Source organism: Macrobrachium nipponense, chromosome 5 (genome assembly GCF_015104395.2).
Source record: "Macrobrachium nipponense isolate FS-2020 chromosome 5, ASM1510439v2, whole genome shotgun sequence".
Classification (NCBI taxonomy): Eukaryota; Metazoa; Arthropoda; class Malacostraca; order Decapoda; family Palaemonidae; genus Macrobrachium; species Macrobrachium nipponense.
In genome coordinates, this window is record NC_061107.1 from 144,845,607 (window position 1) to 144,870,606 (window position 25,000).

General features: G+C 37.1%; 1 protein-coding gene across 1 annotated transcript in view; it reads left to right on the forward strand.

The window, feature by feature from the left end:
* The window catches only part of LOC135215252 (uncharacterized), a 45,087-nt gene that overhangs the window by 5,237 nt on the left and 14,850 nt on the right, over positions 1-25,000 (forward strand). The window contains exons 2-3 of the mRNA XM_064249784.1: positions 9,722-9,873; positions 15,420-15,563. Coding sequence (XP_064105854.1) covers positions 9,726-9,873; positions 15,420-15,563 — 292 coding nt within the window. The 5' untranslated portion in view covers positions 9,722-9,725. The remainder of the gene's footprint in view (positions 1-9,721; positions 9,874-15,419; positions 15,564-25,000) is intronic.

The following is a 25,000-nucleotide window of genomic DNA, read 5'->3' on the forward strand; positions in this document are numbered from 1 at the left end:
AGAGAGAGAGAGAGAGAGAGAGAGAGAGAGATTGCTTAGCAGAACTAGCGAGAGATACCTTATGAAAAACAGATGAGAGAGATTCCAACGACAAAAAAAAAGAAGAGAAAAAAAGAAATTAAATGTCTCCTGAAAGCCAGTGTGAGAGACAGGTGAAAGAAGTGATGAGAGAGAAATTTGACCGGGAGGGGGAACAATGAATGTCCTCTAAAACTAATGAGAGAAACTCCGGACATCAGAGATTTAACTACAAAGTAGGTCAATAAACAATTTGTCATAGCTGATGAGAGACCACAAAAGAGAGAGATGAGAGAGATTAACCTGGCAAAGGAGAAAAACAAAATGTCTCGTCAAAGCTTTAGAGAGAGACTAATTTGATTTGGTCTCTTTTCTTGCAATTTCCTTTTAGTTTTCTAAAAGAAAACTCTTGTGCCGGCTTTGTCTGCTCGTCCGTCCGGCCTCAGAAAAAAAAAAAACATGGATTGTGCAACTGGCAGCACTTTATTGAGGCATGGGGGCCACCATCACTCTACCACACCTGGTGTGCAATTGATTGAACTGAAACGCTTCTGGCAACGGAAAACTCGATTGCGTCGAAGAAACTTCGGCGCATTTTTTGCTTGTTTTCCTCGTGCAGTAAATTTTCCCTAATTCTTTTACTACTGCTTATCATTTGTTCAAGCTAGAGATGTCCTGCTCCATTTCATCTCCTTGTCCAAAGAGGCAAAGACGTTGAGAAATGAACAGAGCCTTCAACCCATTCGTAAGTTCGTCCGTTCATCCGTCCGCACGAGTTGCAGGGAACAGATATTTTGTCAGCGGGTATATCTTGGACAGTAAGGAAGGTCCAAAGAAAGGCAAAAACTGGGTCACCCTGACCGCCACTTTCCGCAGGAGTGACTGTGGTTTACCTATAGCCAACAAGATCTACGGGCGAGAGGAGAGCTGTTGAGAATGGCACCTCTTCGAGTTAGTATTGTCTCTTAAATCTGTTCTTTTTCTACGGTTTCTCCTTCCAGTCCTGACGAGACATTTTGTTGATTTGCTTTTTTGCTTATTTTCATTTCTCCCCTATTTTATTTTTTCCCTTAAACTTTCTCCCTCTTTCACGAGTATTTTGGCATACCGACTTTGCGAAGTATGCACCATTTTTTTTTTTTTTTATGCAACCATGACCGTGTTTCTCTCATGCTTGGTTTTCTAATCAGAGCAGGTATGAATGAAACCCGGCAAGAATCACTGCATCCATTTTTCTGATTACAAATTTGTGATTTTAGTGCGTAACCAAAGTTGTTGTGAGAAACCTTTGTAATAATTAGAATAAATAATTAATACACACAAAATACACACACACACACACACACACACACACACACATATATATATATATATATATATATATATTATATATATATATATATGTGATATATATAGATATATATATATATATATATATCATATATGTGTATATTCATTGTTTATTTGATTTTTTAACTTACTGATTTCCCAACAACTTTGGTTTTGCCCTAAAATCACAAATTTGTAATCAGAGAAATTATATATATATATATATATATATTAATATATATATATATATATATTATATATATATATATATATATAATATTATTGTTATATATAAAATATAAGAATATGATGTGATACAATAAAACAAAAGAAAATGAGGTAATACCCGTATTATTTTGATGAGAAAGTAGCCCTTTACTGGTAATATATATATATATATATATATATATATATATATATATATATATATATATATAATATATATATATATGTGTGTGTGTGTGTGTGTGTGTGTGTGTGTGTGTGTGGTGTCAATAACCGAGATGTTGTGACACCAGTTTTTAACAGACATAATCAATTAATCAATATATATATATATATAATATATATATATACATATATAATTATATATATGTATATGTATATATATAAATATATAAATAAATATATATATATATTATTTATTATATTATATATATATATATATATATATAACACTCTATTCACAGACGAAATCAATTAAGAAAAGTTAAAGGGATTAATGAAAGGCATGTCGTGCGAATCTCAAGTAAACAAGGCATGATCCGATCTCCAGCTTACCCGGGACGCATGCAAGATTTCCCATTGACGCAAAAGTTGCAAACATTTTATTCCTAACTTGACGTGAAATGTCTTCGTAAATAATACTCATAATTAGAACTACTGTTCATGCTGACAACAAGGATCACATAAAAAGGACACCAATCTAACACGTTCATATATTCTCAGTTATAAGTGGAAACACAAAATAATTGAACAGGAATACAGCCTCTAAATTTAGTACATCAAATAAGTAAAGACTTGTTATAATCTACGGACAGCTAGCCAGACAAACTTTTTGAAAATACGATATATTTTATCAGAATTTTTTTCTGTACTGCTTAATATGCACATTATTAATTGTTAAATTTTGACTATATTAAATAAGTCAAATATCCAAACCTAAAATTCCTGTACCTTAAGCTCAGCATGAAACACCTTTTCCAGCCATTTTTAGTCTCCATAGACCTCTCCTAACCCCTAACAACAACAACAAAGTAGTTTGTAGGCTTACTCCCCAGTAAGCAAAAAAAGCTGCCATGGCTATTATTTGATCGCCGGTGAACTACCCTGTTTTCTGTTTGTTCAATTATGTCACTGAGTTTTATAGCGGAGAATGTGTACTTTGAAAGCTTTTTAAGCAATTTAGTAATATTTCTGCCTCTTGTGTCGCATATTCCTAAAAACAAGAAAGATAACGGCTATGATGATTAATTGGTCTGTCACCAATTAGCCGTAAGAAGAGAGCCGTTATAATAACGGAAGCGGTGACAGCACAAAACTGGTACGTTGGTGTTTAAAGACACAGGCCACTTGACCGCTGCTTCCGGAAGGGAAGATTTCTTCCTGTCTCTTTCTCAGTCAGTTAATAGATAGATAAAAAAAAAAATAACATATCTATGTATATGAATATCAATAATGACATACTATCTTTGTCCATGGAAGTTATTTTCACGTGAATAACGAGACATACCATCATCAACAAAACGCAAAGGCCTTGGCCACTGAAGGGGCTGCCGACCTAAATAATCTTCCAGATGCCGCTTCCCTCGGTTGACGTCCCACAGTATAGGTATAGCCTAGTCTCCTAACCGCCAACTGGCGTAACTGTTATACAGTTATGGAGTTAATTGGCCTACAGGCATTCACCCTTCTCTCCTGTCTAGATTTCATTACACGGTATTTGTATACACGAGTTGGCATCACACTGACATGTCATTTCTCAAGCACTCCGTATCTCGTAAATAGTATAGTCTGCATTTCTTTTTAGTTTTACATTGCTACTCTTGTTGCATGGCGTTGTTTTAGGCAATGTTATGTACGTACGCACACGCACAGCGTTGCTTATAACGTTACATACTTATTTAAATGCTCGCCTTTTTACTTTTTTTCCTTTAATACTTGTACTTTGAACCAGCTAGATTACTTAACATTCTTCTTAACGTATTCTACATTACTCCATAATCCAGTCTCATTATCTTCATCAGAAATTAAATTTACTAATTCTATCGTACATCCTTCCGAGTGGTTTTAATTGCAATTGTCAATACCATTTCAAAAAGATCCATTGATATGTTTCGCCTTTGGAAGTTTTTTAACATTCCAATATATATATATATCTATATATATATATATATATATATATATATGTATATATATATATATATATATAATATATATAATATATATATATATATATATATATATATATATATATATATATATACATAATTAATAAGTTAAGCCACAAAGGAAAGATAAACAACTCCGTTATTTATCTTTCCTTCGTGGCTTATACCTTTATTTTTGGATTTATCACGTTCCAAACTTTCGTGATTCAGTTATACATACACACACACACACACACACACACACACACACACATATATATATATATATATATATATATATATTATATATATATTATATATAATATATATCTATATATATATATATATACATATATATATTTATAAATATATATGTTTATAATATATATGTATATATAAATAAATTATATATATATATATATATATATTATATATATATATATATAATATATATATATATATATAAACTCATTACCTTACTTTTAGTTACATTTCATTATGAACATAAGGAACTGTGCTTTTATTTCTCAGTCAGATGAGTGACAATATTTGAATGTCTCAAGAATGACTCCTTCCATTCCTCTAATGCTTCTCATGACAAACATATACTAAAAGTTCGCAATTTTTACTGAAATTTTAAAGAAACTAGGACGGATAAAACCCAAGTCTAGTTTTCTCACTAATTCTAAAAACCTAGAGGTTAGAACTTGCGACTGATCAGGTAAAAAGCCTCTATGTTAGCGTGTATGCATGCATGTAAGTAACTGTTTACGCGTCAGGGTTTTTAGCAATGGAAGAAGGAAAAAGTCTCACGCCTAATTTCCTTTGCTGGACGTTTGCATGAAGTCGGAGATACTTCCAAGTCTTCCTTAGTTAATAGCTGCGGATCAATCGGTTAACACTTTACCTTGCATTATATTTTCACACCTAATTATGATAAGTTCAGGGAAACGAAAAGGGATGGCAGATAAACACCGATTAGATGTTATTATTCATAGAAAACTCTACAGCAATTCACATGTATGCAGTTGTATGTCATCACACTCTTTGTGCAGTAAATAACTCCAGGGCGAGGTAAATGAAAAGCTATTTTTCTAATTTATTTTTTTTTATGTACTGACGGCGGAAGAACCTACGATTCTCTTGAAGAACTTGAATAAATTGACAGATTCGTTTTGCTTCAATTCGTGAATACGGTCTAAAAATTATTCGTTGGTTTCCATGTGAAACATTCATTTGACAATTTTTTATTATTATATAACAGAACAAAGCCCTTACCCTGCAAAACAGGCTTCTCTCTCTCTCTCTCTCTCCTCCTCTCTCTCTCGTCTCTCTCTCTCTCTCTCTCTTCTCTCTATATATATATATATATATATATTATATATATATATATATATATAGATGCGTGTGTGTGTGTGTGCTCGCGCGCGCACAAGGGTATGAATGACAGAGATGGCAGTACGAATCACAGACTGCATAGCATACAGCTATACTGGGAGAGGTGAATGACAGAATTTTGATTGAGAATAAGTTACCTTGTGTCACAACTATATTAGGAGTCATTGTTGGATTTTGACAGAATTTAATGACAAAACAATTAATAAATAATAGGGGAAGGGCAGCGTAGGTTTAGACAAGAAAAGGGATGTTCGGATAAAGTTTTTATTAGGAGCAATTGTCGGAAAAGATTAAGAGTGAAGGAAAAAGCTGTATGTGGCATATCATGCTCTAGAAAAGGCTTTTAACTAAATAACTGATAGGAGGCATTGTATGGTGTAGACGTATGGATGCGTATGCGAGGCACGGTTGTTAATGATAGGAAGTGTTTACGCTCAAACTAAAGTGATGTAAGAACGTATGGATGGTAAAGTGACTGGTTTAGAGCCAAAATGGGTCTCCGCAATTATTAAAGGGATTTTGACGTAGGAAAAATCTATTTCTGGGCGAGGAAGCCGTGTTGCCCAGTGAAATAGGTTCCTTCAGCACTATTTCTAAGGTAAAATATTGTTATAATACCAGAGAACTGCTAAATTGGACCTGCCAGAATATTCCGGCTCGCTCACCTTCATTAAAAGGTGTCGGTATAGTTCTGGGGCGAGTGAAAACCACTACCACGGCACCCTCTCCAATTAGCCTCTCCTACATCAAAAACCCCTAAGAAAAGATGGAGTGATGTGAGAATTCGCGAAAAGGACGCTACATATAGGTGCACAGTTGTGGCATATGAAAACCGACTGATAGTGGAGCATACAGTGGCTGAATTTCGCGGACGTATAACACTGATTACATATAGTTCAGATAAACAGAACAGGCGAGACAAGCAAGGTATCAGAGTGTGTGCGAAAGACCGAAGTGAAAATGGAAAGTCCATGGAAGCAATTGGATTGTGTGCAGGGGTTTTTAAAACAACCCTCCCTCCATCATGGTAGTGGAATGTGGATGTTGAATGCCAGTGAAACAAAATAGATTAAACCTGCTAAGATAATTTTTTAATAGCATAAGGGCCATCAGATGGACTGAAATGTGGAATATTGTAAGGGAAGTAAAAAGGTTAGCAATGGTGAAGTGTGAAGATTAGGGATATCTTATATCATTTGGTCATGTAAAAAAAAGTATCATTTGGAGGTTTTGTGAGGAATGAAGACAGAAGTGACTGACGCAGTGCATTAAGTTTTGATGAGCCCTTTTTGTAGGAGCATGAAGCCGCTAATGTAAAGGAAATTTTCTATAGCGACACAACATATCTTGAACTTTAAACCATCAACAGTCCTCTGTTAATTAATTAACGGGAATTAGGACGTGACAGGCGGTGTAAAAGGAATAGTGTGCCCTTATTTACCGGAGAGACACAGAGGCCAGTATTGGAAGTTTTCACTTTTATAAAGAGTATACGTATGCTGGCTAAAAATAATTAAATGAAGAAATAAATAAAAAGTTATTCGTTTGATATTGACTTATATGATAAATACTAGGCCCAGAAAGCAAAGCTTAAGGTATACTGCAAATATCCAAACAATTCTATAGTACATAACTTGTAAAGTGAATGGTCTTCGGTATATGTATTAGTGCGTGACAGTTACTGTACTGCTGGAAGACAGCAAAGTCTTTCAACTTTAGTATTTGCGGTTTATCCGAATTAAACGTTGAGAAAAGTGAGGGGACGTGTAATTTGAAATTTGTACTAAACAAAGCCTAAATAATCTTCATGAAGTGGAACGTACTAAATAAAAAAAAAACTTCGAGAGTGAAAAGCTATTGTCGTACCTGAAATAAATTATTTCATTTTTTCAGTCTGTGCTTCCCATTGCCATTTTTCTCGAATTTCTCATAACAGACTTTCTTCGTCATCCACATCTTCTCATAGAATGATGAATAACTAACACCCAACTTTCTCATTCAACTCTGATAAAATTAATTTGGAAATTCAAATGCAACATTCATGAATGCAAGAATGCAACCAGTTTTCAGAGAGGATGAGTGACGCAATCATTCAAGAAGCTGTTGTTATAAAAAGGCAGATCATAAGGACTTATAATTACCTGAAGACTTTAATATCACACTTCTATTGCCGCCAGGACCCAAAGATGACAGCTACATTTGTAACCATGAACTTTCACGAAAACCCAGTCTGGTACGTGGATCCAGATGGCGCAGTAAATGAATATAAGCCCCTCCTGGAACAACACTTTTTTTTTTTTTTTTTTTTTTTTTTTTTTTTTTTGTGTCAAGCCTTTTCTTCCAATTTCTGTGTGATTCGGCCATCAAGGAAACAGCAGAATTCTGCTACTTTCGAACACCCTTTCTGAACGTGCTCTGAATTTCCCCAATCCACAAGAGGAGTTTTATCTGACATTTTCTGCGATGTATCACAACTGTTATCAAAATAAGACATTAATACTGTATTGAAGCAACGCTAATTATAAGAACTTACCAGAGAGAGAGATAGGGTCGAGGGGCGGGCGGCCTTTTGTGTTAAAGGATGAAGAATGGCTATAAGAAAGGGAAAGATGAAGGAGGTTGAAGTAAATTGGCCAGAAATTTGAATCTGTAACATTTCATATTATCTTTTCACACTAGACTGAACCGAGATAGGCAGAGAGGGAGATAAGAAATATAAATTAGGGACATTTCATGTCACCATTCCTATACTATAAGATCAGGTTAGTATTTCATAGTGCAAAATGAGGAAACTCCATACATACTTTACGAAGACAATCATCAAAATAGGATAAGGTCGATTTATCAGACCAAAACCCCAACCCACAGTGGAATTGACAGGTGATGATATGCGGTTTAGCTTTCCTTGGCTGTAGGAGATAAGAAAATAATTCACCGAACCTTAAAATGATTACACATATCCAAAACATCAGAGACAGTTTATATTTCATAATCAATGGACATGGTTATAGATGACAGCAATTAAAGCACAATAAGTAGCATAAGAGGTTACTTTGCTGTGCTGAACAATTTGACATGATGAAATAAAGCCTGCAAATATACTACATGCTCCACTCCTGTCTTCTGCTATATTGAACTTTTATAACTATGCTCCGATTCACTGAAATGTACAAACTTCCAGATGACTCCACTGTAGATGACTGCATGATATTATTTGCAAATTATAGCTATGGGACTGTAGCTTGCATGCAGCAAAATCAAAGGAGTTTTCAGACACTTAATGACACACTTCCACAGTGGTGAAAAGTCAGCTTGAAAATTTAATCAATAAATCACAGTTATCTTTGCAACACTAGTAACAAGCTTTTGTAATTATGATACTGATTAGATTTACAGCAATATGTTATGTACTAGGGACGTTTGTGTAAGTGTCCCGTGGTTCCCTTAGATTCAAATTGTTGGGTTAAGGTAACTGATAGAAGGATCTACCTTACCACTGGATTATGAGCTGACAGAACAGTAGAATAAAAGATTTTCGTAGCCAGGTCTTTCTGAAGTTCCCAGGGAATTGGGAAACTTATAATATCATCTTCAAACGAAGTTGTCGGTAAACGTGCAACATCTTGGCAGGTATTATGTAGTACTATTTCAACTTTGCTAATCTGCGAAGACTATTATCTCTTTTCTAGGGAGAAATGAACACCGAGAAAGACCATTAAGTCGATCTAGGTCACTGTGAGAGAGAGTTGTGTGGTAGTTAACTTCTCTTCTCAAAAGGGTGACGTGTATAACTTTTACAATGGGGTTGATCAAAGGATTCAAGAAACACGGGGAAGGCTAAGTATAACTTAATAGCGCCTGCATCTGCATGGTTTAGACAAAGTAATATCACAACCTGTTTGATGTCAAACTGGTCTTAACTAAATAGCATCTGGTTAAATCCTCACACCCAGACACTAGTGAGTTTGCAGCTTTTAAACCTTCGAAGTAAGTTTGATCAAGAATGTGCTTGTGGAAAAATCTTCATTTGTGATTTATTACCCTTAAAATTGGCCTAAATGACGAAATGAATACCAGAAACTGATACCAAACAACACGTTAAAGTGACATTATATTTCCATATAGAACTTATATCAATTGATGTATATTGCGTCATTTTGGATTGATAGCTCTTATGCGAAGGGTGAAAAGAAAGCTTCGAAGAGTTTGGTGATCTTTGTCTGAGGAGATTTTATAGCGTCCCTGCAAGATTTCTGCTCTCTGCATTTATACTGCTCGCGGTCGAACCCCAATGCGCCTGGTCTCTAAAACAAGAGAGACGTTCTTTTCAGTTCATTATGTAATCATTGGAATTTGTAGGAACCTGAAATATTATGATATCTTCTCCACTCTTCAGAAGTATTTTAGTCTTCAAAATTACAACAAAAATAAGTTCAGAAATGTTACCAAAAATGTAGACAGCTAAACCTCTAAAGAGAGAGACAGAGAGACAGAGAGAGAGAGAGAGAGAGAATATCAGTTTAAAAAGTACATGCGTAAAGATGAGAAAACTGGATATTTCACTGAATATGACATACTGCAGGCTTTGAAAATGATTGGTTTTTCAGGAACATGTTGAAGGCCAAAACCAACAGCCTGTCCTTAGCGACATGGATGACGGCGGGCATGTGGATGTTATTAGTCACCTTTACCGTACAAGCTGAAACACTGGCAGCAGGTGATAGCAACGAAACTATAGCAGAGGACAGGGATCCAAAATGTAAGTAGGTCATTTTCTCTCGCAGTTTTGATATAACCTACAATACAGAAAGAATAGAGCAGCTCTTTCATTAGCTTACACCTGCTCTGACCTATTCTTTACACATTATTTATTCCGACCCATCAAACAGTAGTGAATGTGCTTCACCCTCCACCTTATAGATTCCTTTCCCCATATAGTACATAATACATATAGGTCACACCGCCTGATACCATGAGCTGCTTACTATTTCCTGCGAATGCATAGCCTCCATTGAAAGCGCAAGGGAGAATTCTTCTGGTAACGCAAGAGATCCACACTTGGATATTTCGCTCATAATGGACATGCATGCCCCTTTTCCTATTCACGTCTCTAAGAATTGAGTTGTAGGGCTCAAATCTTTCATTTTTTGCCAACTTGTCAACTATACCTCACCAAATCTTCTCTGTAAAACCTTGATGTGCAACAAATGTTTGCTCTGAATATTTCCATTTCCTTGCTTGTTAATCATGGTTTCATTAATAAAGAAAAGTCAGTGTTTATTACAACATCAGCTATATCTACATCTGGGCTACACTCGACAATTTGAGACTCATTTCAAAAATAATTTTCTGGCAAGAGTTTTTTCATTCTAGCTCCTTTTATTATGCTTCAGATATTGCTCATCAAATCCTACCGAGTCTAATATTGTGTTCGGTTACTTTATTTATTGACACAAGTCTTTGTTATTTTCTTTGCTCTTCCTGAAGAGACTTTATTACATCACACCATGTGGCTCTATTCCACTCACAGTAAAATGAGAACTACTGTTTTTACCTCATATCACTACAATATAGGCAGAGTACCCAGAGGACAGACATGAATAACTATGATTAGTAAATTGCCGTAAATTACCATCAGCAAGGATGCTGAACATGAACCATGAAACATTTTGAATAGCAATACCAGTATAACTCTAATAATGATAAAAATGGCGATGTAGATAATTATAATACACTCGTATAAATTTGCAAAGAGAAAAGAGAAAAAGAATACCTTGTCGTTTTCTCCATCCAAGTGGCTAACCTACTTCCCGAGCGCCTCATCGCTAACGAATATCAAGTTAAAGATCCCACTTGGAGTTCCGCCATATGGCTCACACTTTTCTCTCTCGCCTCAGCGACGAACATCTGCCATTCAGGGCTTTGCACTTTTCAACACCTGTTGTTGGGACTACAGAAAAACATTAGTTATGGTGCTGACAATGACTGTAGGTAGGTATTTCACGACTCTTGTTGCTTTCTTAACCACATTCTTAATATACACAGAACGACATAATATAGCTGTAGCAACAACCGGTTGATAGTTTGAAAATGGCTCCTTACTGTACAATGGCATTACATCGCCTTTATTGTCAGTTTAATTTCTTAGGCCTTTAACCAAAAATATGCAAATTCAGTGACGAATGGCAATGCATAATATTCAGTTAAAGCAGGATAATTATGAATAATTCGCTTTCAGACATTAACCGAGTTCCCATTAACCTACTGTATTATTACTTATAATATTCAGGCTTCATTTACACATACGCTGATTCTGTTATTGCACTAAGTAGTTATTTCCTCTTCTCTGTTTCGTTGCTAATTCTATCACATTTCTTTTCCTTCTTTCTTCAGGTCTCTTGATCATTTTCTTCGTTTCTTCAATCCTCGTGTCTCTCCTGCCTGCCATTGTTGCAGTATCGGCGCGAGATTTGTATGTGATGACATACATATCTTGCTCTTCTCGTTTCCACTCATCTGGAGGCCAGGACTGTGTGATGTATGTTGCTAATGTCATAATCTCAATTATCGAGTTAGATATCTCATTTTTTCCTTTACTCCCTCTTCCTGCAACTCTTGCTTTGAGTCTCAATGTCCCTCAGCCCTCCTTGTATATAATACTGATTCCCATGAAGGCTTCCACTGAACTTTATTTGAGGCTGGGCGTCCAAGAAGCTAGATATATTTGACAAGGAATTTATGGAGCCTAAATGTGATAATGTGAATTTGTCAGAATTATAAATGTAAAGGAAAAAAAACACGCACACATGCACATATGAAAGGGCATTATTTGTTAGTTTTTGTTTCTTATGATTACTTTTCTAACCATCCAGGAAATAGCAGAATTCTCTTTTCATTTTGTTCATATCACACTTTTCCGAAGATGTTCTCAATTAATCCTGTCCCGGGAAGTATTTCGGCTGCTGATGTCAGAAGTAGTTATTTTGTGACACCAAATGTTAACAAAAATAATTCATTATGAGAGAGAGACAGAGACAGAGAGAGAAATTTTGTGATAAAACATAAAGACTAAGGGACAGGAAGATGGAGGTAATAATTCATGATATTGTCGGGTGAAGCTTTTGAGGTATTTTTTGATGCCTGGGGTTTGTCATACTTGGTTGCCGGTGTTCAACACAGCTAGCTCTTGAATCAGACCAAACTAATCTTTTAGAAAGTGAAGGGAAATATGAGTTTTAGGTGTGATTTGAGATTAAAATAATAAAGACTTATCCTCGAGTGAGTCTTCCGGCTGAGGTCTCATCCTTACGCAAGGATGAAGGTTTAATTATTGCTTTCGTGTGAGCTCCCGCCCAGGATCCGGAAACCTGGATTCCGCTCCCTCCAAGTGTAGTCATGTTGACACGTTAATTTATACGGTTAATTCATTCATGGAATTAAATGGATATTGAACAAATAAAATGTAAAGCTGTAACCGATTTGATGGGAAGAATCCTGGTACCAGAAATATTATACTGAACAAATCAATGCGGTATAATTCTGTGGCTTTAAACTTCACCGACAAATTTTAAATAGCAAAGTTTGCTTAGCTCAAGATCGGTAGAGGCACAAATGATAGAGGGCTTGCGAAATGATTCACCAAAGTAAAAATGGGGATTAATTAAAGTTCAGTTATTGGACAGAAGCGAGGATCCCGTAGAGGTACACAAGAAGAGAAATGATAAAGTCACGGAGAGAGTAAAGGCCTGTCCACACTAGGAACATTGTTTAGAAACAAAGTTTGCAAGCTGTTTGCAAACACTTTTCACCACATATTTGTTTTCCATCCAGAATGGAAAACATTTAGTGTTTCTGCATGTATATGTATATATATGTGTGTATATGTATATGTATATATATATATATATATATATATATATATGTATAAGTGTGTATATATATATATATATATATATATATATATATCTGTGTGTGTGTGTGTGTGTGTGCGAGCATATATAAGTACACATATATACATATATTTAAATACATATACACTTAAACTTATATACACTTATTCTTATTTTCATAAGTAATTTGCATATGCAACAAGGAATAATTAAGACAATATATTCAAGACACCGTTGTGAATGCGATTTGTATCTTTTCTTTCTGAGTGAGAGGATGTGATGGGCTGTGACATTTCTAGAATGTAGGGATCATCAATTTAGCTTCTCCTTGGAAACAGTGGCCCGAAGTGACAAGCCTTGGAAGTGCTGGCGCATCCTTCCTCGGGTGGCGCAATGTCGACGTTGCTGTCTAAGCAGATCAGACCATGTCCTGTTTCTATGCACGGGCGGTTGCAGATATGCCTTATGAATCTGGTTTGAGGCTGTTTCTTAGGCGTGAACAATGTGTGTGAGTTCGTGTGTGCGTGCGAGCTTCTTCCCTACATAATGAGAAAGTAAGTTAGCCAAGATGGGAGATCGCTACAGAGTCGGTGAAGGGCCAAGATGGGTCCTTTAACAGTATTTTTAATGAAGTGTGTGAAATCTGTGTTGAATGGGCGGATCTGAGACAAAGGGGAGCTGATCTGATAATTAGATATGGGAAATTAACTAATGTTTCGTGGTGTTACTAGACTATGACTATGCCAAGTTTTATGACTAAACTAATGTTAGTTATCTGATTATCCCCAGGGTTATCTGAGTTATTTGGATTTTGAGTTCAACCTTTCATTTAATCATTTTGTTAAGAACCTAAATTATTTAGCTAATGCTTTGCCCTTAAATAAATGTATTTTTGTAGTTCACGAGTCTGATTTGATTGCCTTAGGTATTAGAAAGAGAGAGAGAGAGAGGGGGGGGGGGGCGGGGGCGGGATGTTGGTGTTGTCGAGAGAGAGAGAGAGAGATAGAGAGAGAGAGAGAGAGGGGCGGGGTTGTTGTTGGAAAGAGAGAGATGTAGAGAGAGAGAGAGAGAGAAAACGGATGTTATTCCTGTGCCTGCTGCACGGTTCATTCCTACCAAACCCTTTTAAGATTACCGAGGTTGGAACCTCGGTAAGACACATGTATATATTTATATGTATGCATGCACCTAGTATGTGTACATATGTATACGTACACATGTGCATGTGTGTGTGGCACCCATTTTTCTAAAAACTTCCTCACCCAACTCTTCTTCTCTCTTATTAATCCCTCCTCGAGTGCATTAAAACTGCCAAGTAAAATACAGAGGCTGATGCACTAACAAGCATCCTGACGACAACTGAGGTCTGGACAGAAAACGTTTGCAAACAGTTTCCAGGCTATTTGCAAATTGTTTACGAGCAGTTTCCAAGAAACTGTTTGCAAATAATGTCCTAGTGTGGACGGGCACTAATAGTGTTAGGAGCTGAGATTTTCATAGGGCGAATTTGAATAAGTTCAGGAAGAGCAAGTTTCGCCCTCGGGGAAGAGAGAGAGAGGTAATAAACTTGTGGGTCTTGGGATAAAAGTGATATTGTTTCTAGGAGCATAGAAAGGATTTCGTGTAGTGGTTCTCTACTGAATGGATAACCAGAGTGTGTAGGGAACTGAGGAGCAGAAGGAAACTGTTCCTTTGTTTCAAGGGAAAAGTGCTTAAATGTGAGTGCGGAAATAGTAGGAACGTAAACTGAGAATATGTATGGTAGCAATTTAGTGAGAAAGTATAGCTCTCTGGATATACTTGCAGATTTGAACTTTGGTAACGAAGTGATTCCTTGAGCTGAGCTTCAAGTAACCTCCAGATGAGTTCTGTAGTATTATATGGAATCGTATATTTTAAAATTTGCATGTGGCATACCTTTGCGAAAACTGATCACTGCAATAGAAACTTGTGCTCTGTGTTTGGAATGTCCTTCAAGAAGACTTGTCATGTCTGTGGTTAAGCTTTTGAAGCAGGCGGCGTTTTGTGCCCTCAAACGTACCCGTCTTCAATCCTGGTTCACTAACAATTTATTGTTTCTCTTTCATTATTTATTTGACCCTATCACTTCATTTTTGTGCGCTTCGATCACTGGTTGGATTGTTGATCTATACATTATAAGTGCAACTTTATGTACTGAATTCTACATAGATTACTATATATGTGTGCCAGATTTTCTATACGTATTAATGAAGTTTTTTATTTACGGCAGTTATTTTCACCGTGATAAGGTTCCCAATATACTGCGGTTCCTGTTGAATCTTTAATCGATACATTATATGTGTAACTTTATATACTGAATTCTATATAGCCTACTATATATATGTGTGTGCCAGATATTTCTATACGTATTAATGAAGTTTTTTATTTTCGGCAGTTATTTTCACAGTGATAAGGTTCCCCAATGATTACTGTGGTTCTGGGACAGACTCAGGAACCTGCTACACATCTAAAGAATGCGCAGGCAACGGTGGTACCAGTGTCAGCACCTGCGCCAAGGGCTACGGCACCTGTTGCAAAGGTAAGAACTACGGTATCCATTTCCTGAATTGCCTGAAATTATCAAGTATCCCGAAAACCCGAAGTATTTATGAATAGGTTAAGAACTATTAATTCACTATCATGAATTCTTGTATCAGTAGGAAACTCAGATTTGTGATTGGTTGGGTCTCTTTTGCTTGGGAATATCTTATATGTGTATATATAGTATATGTATATATATATATATATATATATATATATATATATATATATATATATATATATATATATAATATATATGTGTATTATATATATATATATATATATACTATATATATGTATATATATATATATATATATATATATATATATATATATATATATATACACATCATACATACATAATGAAATATAAAAACACCGTATCGTGCTTATCAGATATCAATAGAAGAATCCACAGCAATATTTCATGTTTATAAAGACTAAAGTATTTGTAAAATTAATTATAGAGCTTAGGGCTTTCGTCCAGCCTTCTGTGGATGGACGAAAGCTTTAAGCACTGTAAATAATTTTACAAATACATTTCGTCTTTACAAACAAGAATATTGCTGTAGATCCTTCTTTGTATTTATAAAAATAATCTTATAGGTTTAATGGTTTGGTATATGTAATATATATATTATATGATATATATGATATATATATATATATATATATAATATAAATATATATATATATATATATATATATATATATATATATATATAACGAGAAAGGCATTTCGCAATGAATAAGGGTTTTATCAATTTCAAAGTTGTTTCCCTCAAAAACAGGTTCTAGTTTGTTTCTAAAATGTCAAGTACAACTAAAAAAATAGAAAAGTAATGTTTCACAATATATAGAATTATTATTTTTCATCCTTTTAAAATTGCATGAAAGTAAGAACGATGGGATCAGTATTAACAAATTAAAAAGCACTTCTAACTATAGTCATCTTCTTTGATGTAACATGTTTCGTCAACCTCCAAGTGTCCTTCTCAGACTGTAATAAAGAAAAAAGACGTTACTGACGAATAAATCATCTAGCTGTGTTAATAGACACGGTAAGACGATTTATCCACATTCAGTTTAGGTTGCACATCCGTTATCTTTATAGATTTCAAAGGGTTTATAGAAAACTATATATAAAAAAGTGTTGACTGAAGGGACCAAAGTAGAAATTCTCAAACCACATGCCGCCAAACTTTCAAGTTTAATGTTCTTGAATAAACTTCCTCGTGCTTCGCTGATATCTACCTTTTAAGGAGTTGGGAGATTCCCTAATCGGCAACCAAAGGACCTGAGGTTTCATTTAATAAAGTGTCTTCGCACAAAAATTGCATATCACACACATATACCATTACTTGGACTCTTCTCCCGAACTTTATAAAATGGAGCATTTACAGTCTTTCCACTCAGTTGGTCAATCTCTACTACATAATATCCCTGTGAGTGGAAAACTTCTGCTGTTTCATACTATCGCTCGGTGGCCCTTTTGGAGGAACTCAGTTCCTAATGACTGTAATGAAATTATAATATGTGTATTAGTAATAGTGATAATAATCGGTAAAAAAGTTATTACGTTATAGGTCACTATTACGTGTTGTTCACTTTAGTTAACGTTGCTTTTTTTTATATTTATTAATTCCATTTCCTATTTATTGCTTTATAGAAATCGAATAGTAAAATATAACCTGTATCCATGAACTTCGGTTTTTTGTGTAACTTTAATTAATGTCCTATTAATATTTCAGAAATATATATCAAATATCACCTAAAGGTAACTCATTTCCCGTGGCGAGAAATAGCGTAAGGAATGCCACTTCATTTAACATCTGCAATTTTTAATGCAAAGGTTCTGCAAAAACAGTTGAAGTACTGATTTTTTTAAATTTATTTTTTTATGGTGCTATGGAGACCCCATTTTGAACTTTCCGGCAAAATTCCTTGGGATTTGGAAGTTTTGGGATAAACTGGTGATCGGATTTATGAATATATCGGTCTGTTGAATGCCCTTAAGATATAAAATGAGATTGAATGACCAGTCACACGCAGACTTCTCAAGTCAGATATGAGAGACACGATACACAAAGATGTAGCCTCAGTTTATGCAAACTTTTGAGCATCTCTCTTATATAAAAAAAAATTAAAGAAATAATGTACATCTAAATTGAAATTTTCAGCTAATTACTGTAATTGCCGTGTTCTTTGGGGTCTTCACCAGTCTTTCAAGAGGTAACAACTTAAGATACCTCCAGAGCAATTTTGGATGCCATTCTTTTCCCGAGCTGTAACATCCCGTCGACTCAGGTGTGGCTGCTCCTCATGATTGGAGAAATTTATTAGTATCTGGTAACCTGACAATTCCACAACTTAGCAGCTGATACTACACCCCAAGCTGAGTTGGACACCTGTCATGAAAACAAGTGTTTCCGATTACACAATGTCACCACGCGTTTCTCACAAAAATACCCTAGGAAGAAATAATTATACTATTTGATTAAGATAGTTCTCGATCATGTTTTCGCGCACGATTATAAGAAATAATAAGATAACGAAAACATATCCTAATGACTAAATAGTATAGTACCAATGGCTCTGCAGACAGCTCACATAGGCTATGCCAGAGTAGTGACGAGTCCCTGAAATGTTATATTTATATATATATATATATAATATATTATTATATATATATATATATATATATATATATATTATATATATATATCTATATTAATATATATTGTTACGAAGTGCCAAGTATCTGGTTACTACACTTACCATTCATTAACTGATACCTCACAAAAGCCAGACACCTGAACCCTCATCACAGGTATCAAACGACTGAATACTCTAAAGGCAACAGTGATCCCTTAACAACTTACCAGTATTGCAGAAAATCAGACTAAGTTCATCAAAACAGGTGTGAGGTAATCTTGTAAGTAATTAAATTAATCAAAGGGCATCACTCCATCAACAACTTTAAAAGTCTAAGTATTTCCCTGATTTCAGAAGTCTAAGTACTTCCCTGGTTCTAAGTCACTTCAAGTAAATTGAAGGAAAGCAGATCAATTACCACTCTATGTTTCTACCTAACATAAATATAATCATAATTAAATGCAAGTATATTGGTATAAAATAAAGAAAACACTCAAAGTTTATAAGTGAAATTCACAATATCACGGAAAATTACTGTTACTTGAAAACAAAGTAAAGTTTAATTAATTCCTGAATCAATTAGGTAAAATTAAATCAAAATTAATTTATCACAAAATTCAAGAAAATTAATTCAATCAAAATTCAAAAGTGTTAGGCAAGAATTGAAAAATTTTTAAATTAATTCACAAGTGCTAAACACAATAATAAAACTTGAAAAGAATTCTAAGTAAATGCAAATTAATTCACAAGTGTTAAATTTAATTAAATGTTCAATGATTAAGCAATGAAAATAACTAAGTCAATTAAATTGTGAATGTAAATGAAAAAACAGAAAAATGTGGACAGTATCAAAATAAAAAGGCACACTTCAACAAGAAAATGAATAAATGCACAAAAAATTAAACAAACACAAAACACAAAAATTTGCAATGTGTAAAAGTGTAAATCTTTTCACTCAAAACATTGTAACCATCAGTTTTTACCAAACCTTCATAACCATCTGTTATTAGTTATTAGTTAACCACTGTTCCTATCCGTTATTAGTTTCTTACCAAACCATCATAACCACTAGATATTCGTTGCAACTAATAAAAATATAACACACTTTATCTTTTTTCTATACCAACTTCTTTCTTTGCTGCAGGCTTGTTTCACTTTACCAAACCCAGGCGCCGTTACGAAACAATGTTTGTTCAGATTCCACAAAAAACACTATTTAACATTAAATAAACTCTAAGAAACATCAAATATGAAATTCTCAAGTTACGAGTGACCAATTTACGTTACGTTAATATAATCTCAAGGATGTCGAGGGAGAGAGAGAGAGAGAGAGAGAGAGAGAGAGAGAGAGAGAGAGAGATCTGAACGCCTCGAGTATCGGAGATGTAATGAAATTCTCTTCCATACGGAAGCTGGACAGTGGATGACACAAAACGTTTTTGGCACAATGCTTCCAGAAGCTTCGAAATCTTACGCAACTTTACAAACAAAATGTGTAATCTGCACATGGAACTCGGCAAAGGCATACGAGACGAAGTCGAGCGATAATCAAGACTGACATGTTTTGATAACAATGCGAAGACTAGAGCTCGCTTATCAAACGTGTTGACAGATTAGGAAAGCAAACGGAGATCTTGGAGTTCCTCTAATCTCACAGTGCTGACATAATAGGGAAACAATCGTAGTTTCAAATGGACAAAGAAAATCTCTCTCTTTCTACATTCTATGTTATATATATATTCTTTTACCTTATGTTATGCGAAATCTGAACACACATTTAAAACATCCTATCTCTAAGCTATCTAGGAATCTGAAGAAATGTTACACAATCTTATACACAATGTTTCAAAGAGGGGAAATATGCATTTTGACAGTAGCAATATATAATATATATTTCTACGTTTATTGAACGCCTCGCCTTCCCAGCAGTTTTTAATTAATTGGAGTTATGAATAAGGAGCCATGTTTTCTCCTAAAGCAACTGATTTTGGGAGAGAGCACGTCGTATGAAGGCTAGGAAGGAATTTCCGGTCTGACGGAAGCTTATGGTAAGATAGACAAGTCACAAGAGTAGCTAGGCCTCGATATGGATTTTAGGGACTTCTACAATAAGACCTATTTTCCTTCCCAATTTGCTGGCAGTTGTTTACGCTTTCAGGCAGTGCCTGAGGCGGTATATGGAAGCCCCGTGATTCCCAGAGAACCAGCATCTTTCTCAGTCAGAAGCTACTGCAAAAGCAAGGCAGACGTGCCTCTAGCCTCCTCCTCTGACGGGACGTCAGCCCTCTGTCCAAACGCTGGAGGGACTATCTTCAGAGCACGACCCAGGTCCAAGCCTCAAGTAATTAAGATTCCCTGAGTCACGTGTCCAGTCTCTTCGCTCGCAAGTATTGCATTACCGCAAGATTTCGAAACCAGCTTTTACGTGAATTTCATTTTGAGCCAGCTATCATCCACTTGAGAGATATTATTAGTCCATGTGGGGACCAGTTGCATTTACTTACCCCTGGCTGTTAAGCAGCCTCTTGTAAATAAATAGATGTAAAGTAATTAGCTGAGTTTCTGGCGACCTTTTCCTCTAGAGTAAATGTTCACTTTAAATCCTTTTTACGGTAAGTTCAAGTAATTTACTCTTTTTCCCTCAACTATTCATGTTTACGTATTGGAACTTCATTCAAGGCCAGGCCCATACGTAACAATGTCGACCTCGCCGAAGATTCGAACCTAGCTTGCTTAAAAAGCTTGTAAATCACGTTGATCCTTGTAAAACGTGAAGTGTAAAATGTTTTTACAAAGCGCAAATCAAAGCACCACTTGCAGCGGAGACACACACTGACTCACAGTAAGGTATACCATTCATATAATATAATTATTTATAACCAATTGTTAGCTTAAAGTACGTTTAAGTATTTGTTTAGAAAGTGTTTAAAAGTGTTAAGTAGAAATATTATTATTATAACGGTGAAAGCGCCAGAGCTTAAATTTTAGCGGCATGCAAAACAATTTGCCCCGCGAATTCTCTGTTATTTTGTATGTCCTCGCCTGATGAGACACGAGCATGTGTAAGATAGATTGCCAGAAAGTACTAGATCAACTAGGAAGTGCTTTGCCAGGGTTTTATTGTTGTGTTAGAAAGCCTAGCTAGTTTAGGGAGTGTTCACTAATAGTTTACGGCAAAAAGAAGTGTTTACAATTCTTTTTGTCTGTGATAGTTAGGGGAATTCATTTTAACGTAGGTTTCATTCCAAGTGTTGGTTACCGCTTAGCTGGCCAGCTTTGTAAGCTTCGTGCATGCGCTTTCCCAGCCAACATTCTTTTTGCACAATGCAGCCATTTTTTTGTTTTTTATCCCTTTAAGAATTATCTCGATTATTTAAGCAAAGTAACTAAGCTTGATGTTTTTAACGTAAATAAATATCAATCTTCATACTAGCATCGATCGTTCTGCCAGAGAAATTAACATTAATTTCGCCTTGAATAAGAAATTAGAATTTCATGTTGTAAATCGCCTCCGCGTTACAGAGAATCAGCTGTTTGAACGACACGCTGCCAACCCGCTCACACGGTTTCACCTAGCATGCTCACCTCGCTCGCTGAACGAAAAGTTCCATTTCACTTCGTACTGAACGTAACCTTTTCCATTTACAAATGTTTGCTAACATTTCATCTTAAAATCCTTACCGTCATTTTCACTTGTCACAGGGACCTAGTACCCTTACGTAAAGTTAACGTAATCTTAAAAGTGAGTAAATTACAAGAATTGTTAACGTAAAATGCGTCTTTGAAATTTATATTGAAAACGCAAATCATTTTCATATAAGCCCAAGCCGCTACCATTAACGTAAAAATCGTTCATCGCTAGTGCGTTATCGTTTTCATAAACCTTATCCAAGACAATTCTTTCATTTAACTTTAACGTAAATAGATAATTTAACGCAAGTTGCGTCGTATTAACTAAAAGTATTAGTTCAGTTAAAATACAAGGGAGTTCGTCATATATCATTTTTCACCCTCTCAGAGAGAGAGAGAGAAGAGAGAGAGAGAGAGAGAGAGAGAGAGAGAGAGAGAGAGAGAACCAGAACACCTATTATTCACAAAAGCCAAGAGTACTACGTCCAGTACCATCACCCATACATTAACATTATTTTTAGTCTCTTGTTGTCTTCATTTACACTGACGTGATACGTACGCGCCTGTGTCCCTTGCAGTTTTGCAAGCATTTATTTCATTATCGAGTAACTTCACAAACCAAAAGGACTGAGCATTTTCATATTACCATTACCTGTCGTTGCCCGAGTGTCTTTTCATTTTTTTTATCACAAAAGACTTGCGTATACCGCAAGCGCAGATTGCACAGTGTGCACCGCAACCTCATTACTTCCATGGCAAGGAAGTCGTTATCAATCTAGGACTGGCCCCACCACCGTGCACGTCAGGTCTTACCATTTAACAGTGCCAAACTAATTCGTGACACTGTCCATCGATTGGCTGCTGAAGTACTCCCACCTTTTTTACTTTTCTCTACCACCACCATTACACTCTGCCCCGAACAGAGTACCATTTCTTTCTTCAGTACACTTGAGTATACTGCATGTAGTGTCGTCCCGGGACGGGACACACCAGCACGATACAGTGCTCCAAACAAGGAACGCCTCCTCGTAAGTGCCGCTGCACCTGACAGGCCGTACAGGTAGCCCTATACCTGCGTGTCCGTCTCCGAACGAACGCATTTCAAATTTAAGTATCCACCATTTCGGATCACTCAACCAAGGAACGCCTCCATAAGTGCCCATATTCCAGCGGTCTCCCACTAGGAACGCCCTTACGTGTGACGTGCGCCCACACTCCATTTTTATTTTTCCGCCTCATCAGAAAGGTGCCAATCCCCTAAGTGCCACAGAGCACCCAGTCTTTTTCAGACCTTTTTCTCTACCCACGTCTCAGAACACATTTCCAAGTGAGTGCCACTACCCTTCCTGGCCATCATTTTTCATTTCATCGAGCCTCTACTGCAGCCTAAGGGAAATGTCTTCCCTGCTTCGCCGCGGGACTTCTTTGCCATAGAGCTAGAGAAGCTCCGAATCCTCATAACTCGTGGCAAGGAGGCCGGTACACTGACCCAGTGGATGAAGGCGCAGCAGGATGCCGCGCGCCTGCAAGAAAGGGAAGAAAATGAAAACCAGAGAAAAGCCAGAGAAGCCGAAAGGAAGGGCAAGGAAAGCAGAGGGGAACATGAGCTCGCTCCTCAAGGAGAAGGAACTCGAAATCAAGCGGGAGAAGCCCGTAAGGAGAGTATCTTAGCTCAAAGCCCCTCTGCAGCTTCCAGCCCTGCACCCACTGTCTCTACAAGTCCCGCCGTCTCTGTCCGCCTCTAAACCATTTCACTGCCTACCTCCTCCCTTTTTGAAGAGGTAAAGCCCACCCGTTAACCCGGAACTTGTTTTCGAGGGTGATTCCCCACGGAGGATTCTAACCTCACCCACGTCAAATCACTACCCCAGAGAGGAACTCTTCACCTGTGGCCAGAGCACACTGCCAGCCTTGGTGACTCCACAGATTGCAACCTGTGGGGCCATCTCGGCCTTACTGTTCCAGTGCCACGGAAGAGGTTCTGGAACAAGTTCTGCCGAGACTGTGGCCGCAAGGGTCACTGTCTGCCAACTATGGAGGGTGCGCTAATCACCATATTCCCCGCCATCGCAATGGGCAGTCACCAATCCTTCTTTACTAGGACCGGCTAAGGCCCCTATAACCATCGCACCCCTCCCAAAGTCATTATCAGCCAAGCCATGTCAGAGCCTACAACGACTCTGGCGCTCAAATCTCCCTGATATGGGAAGACAAGAATCCCCGAGGGGCTAACGTCGATAGACGTCAACTAATCACAATTGAAGGCATCAATCATATTAAACTGATCCTTCCGACCGTCCAATTGAGGTCACCAGACCACCTCACTTTTCCAAAGTATGTACTCTTGCAGTTGCAAGCTACATTCCAGGAGGTTATGACATCCTCCCTAGGGCAAGACATGAAGTCTCCCTCGCATTTTCAAAAAGCCTAGGGTCCTACCCCAACACAAAATCACTCCCAAAGCAAGGAGTCATCGAAATTCTACTTTCCTCCAGAAGTACGTCCACCAACAGTCTCCCCCGCTACCACGGAGAACATTCACAGTTCCGTTGCAAACCTGCAACGTACTAGGGCACTCCCACGATTGGCATAGGTGCCCTAGAGACACCAGCAGCGGACACTGTCCATTTTCCACAAGGCTTGCCTCCACAAGAGACAGGGGCCTCAGTCTACCATTACAAGGGCCCGTGAGAGGTATTGCACCTCCGGTACCCGCCACAGGTCCAGTCGACCTCAAACTCTGCCTGAGTGCCACTTGGCAGCACTGAGCAGTACCAAGCTCCCGTCCAGCCTGGACGTAGAGCCACCACAGAACTTGACCTCCTGCGCCTGGCCCCGAGCTAGCGCCGGCACCCCTAACCTTATCAAGGATCCTCCTACAGGAGATCCTCCACAGGCATGGAGCTTTACCAACAAGCCCCATGGCCAATCTCCAGTCCATCATTCTTCACCTTCACCTCTGTCGCCCAAGATGAACCTCCGCAGACCCTCACATTCTCACCTCCTCTGGACAACCAGGAACTGCCCGACCAGGAGTCAGCTGGAGTTTTCCCCTTACGACGGTTGTCGCAGCAGCCGAAGTGAGGGCCTCCCCTGCAGTAGGTTTCCACCTCTACGACGGTTGCTGCAGAGACTTGAAGTAGGGTGTTT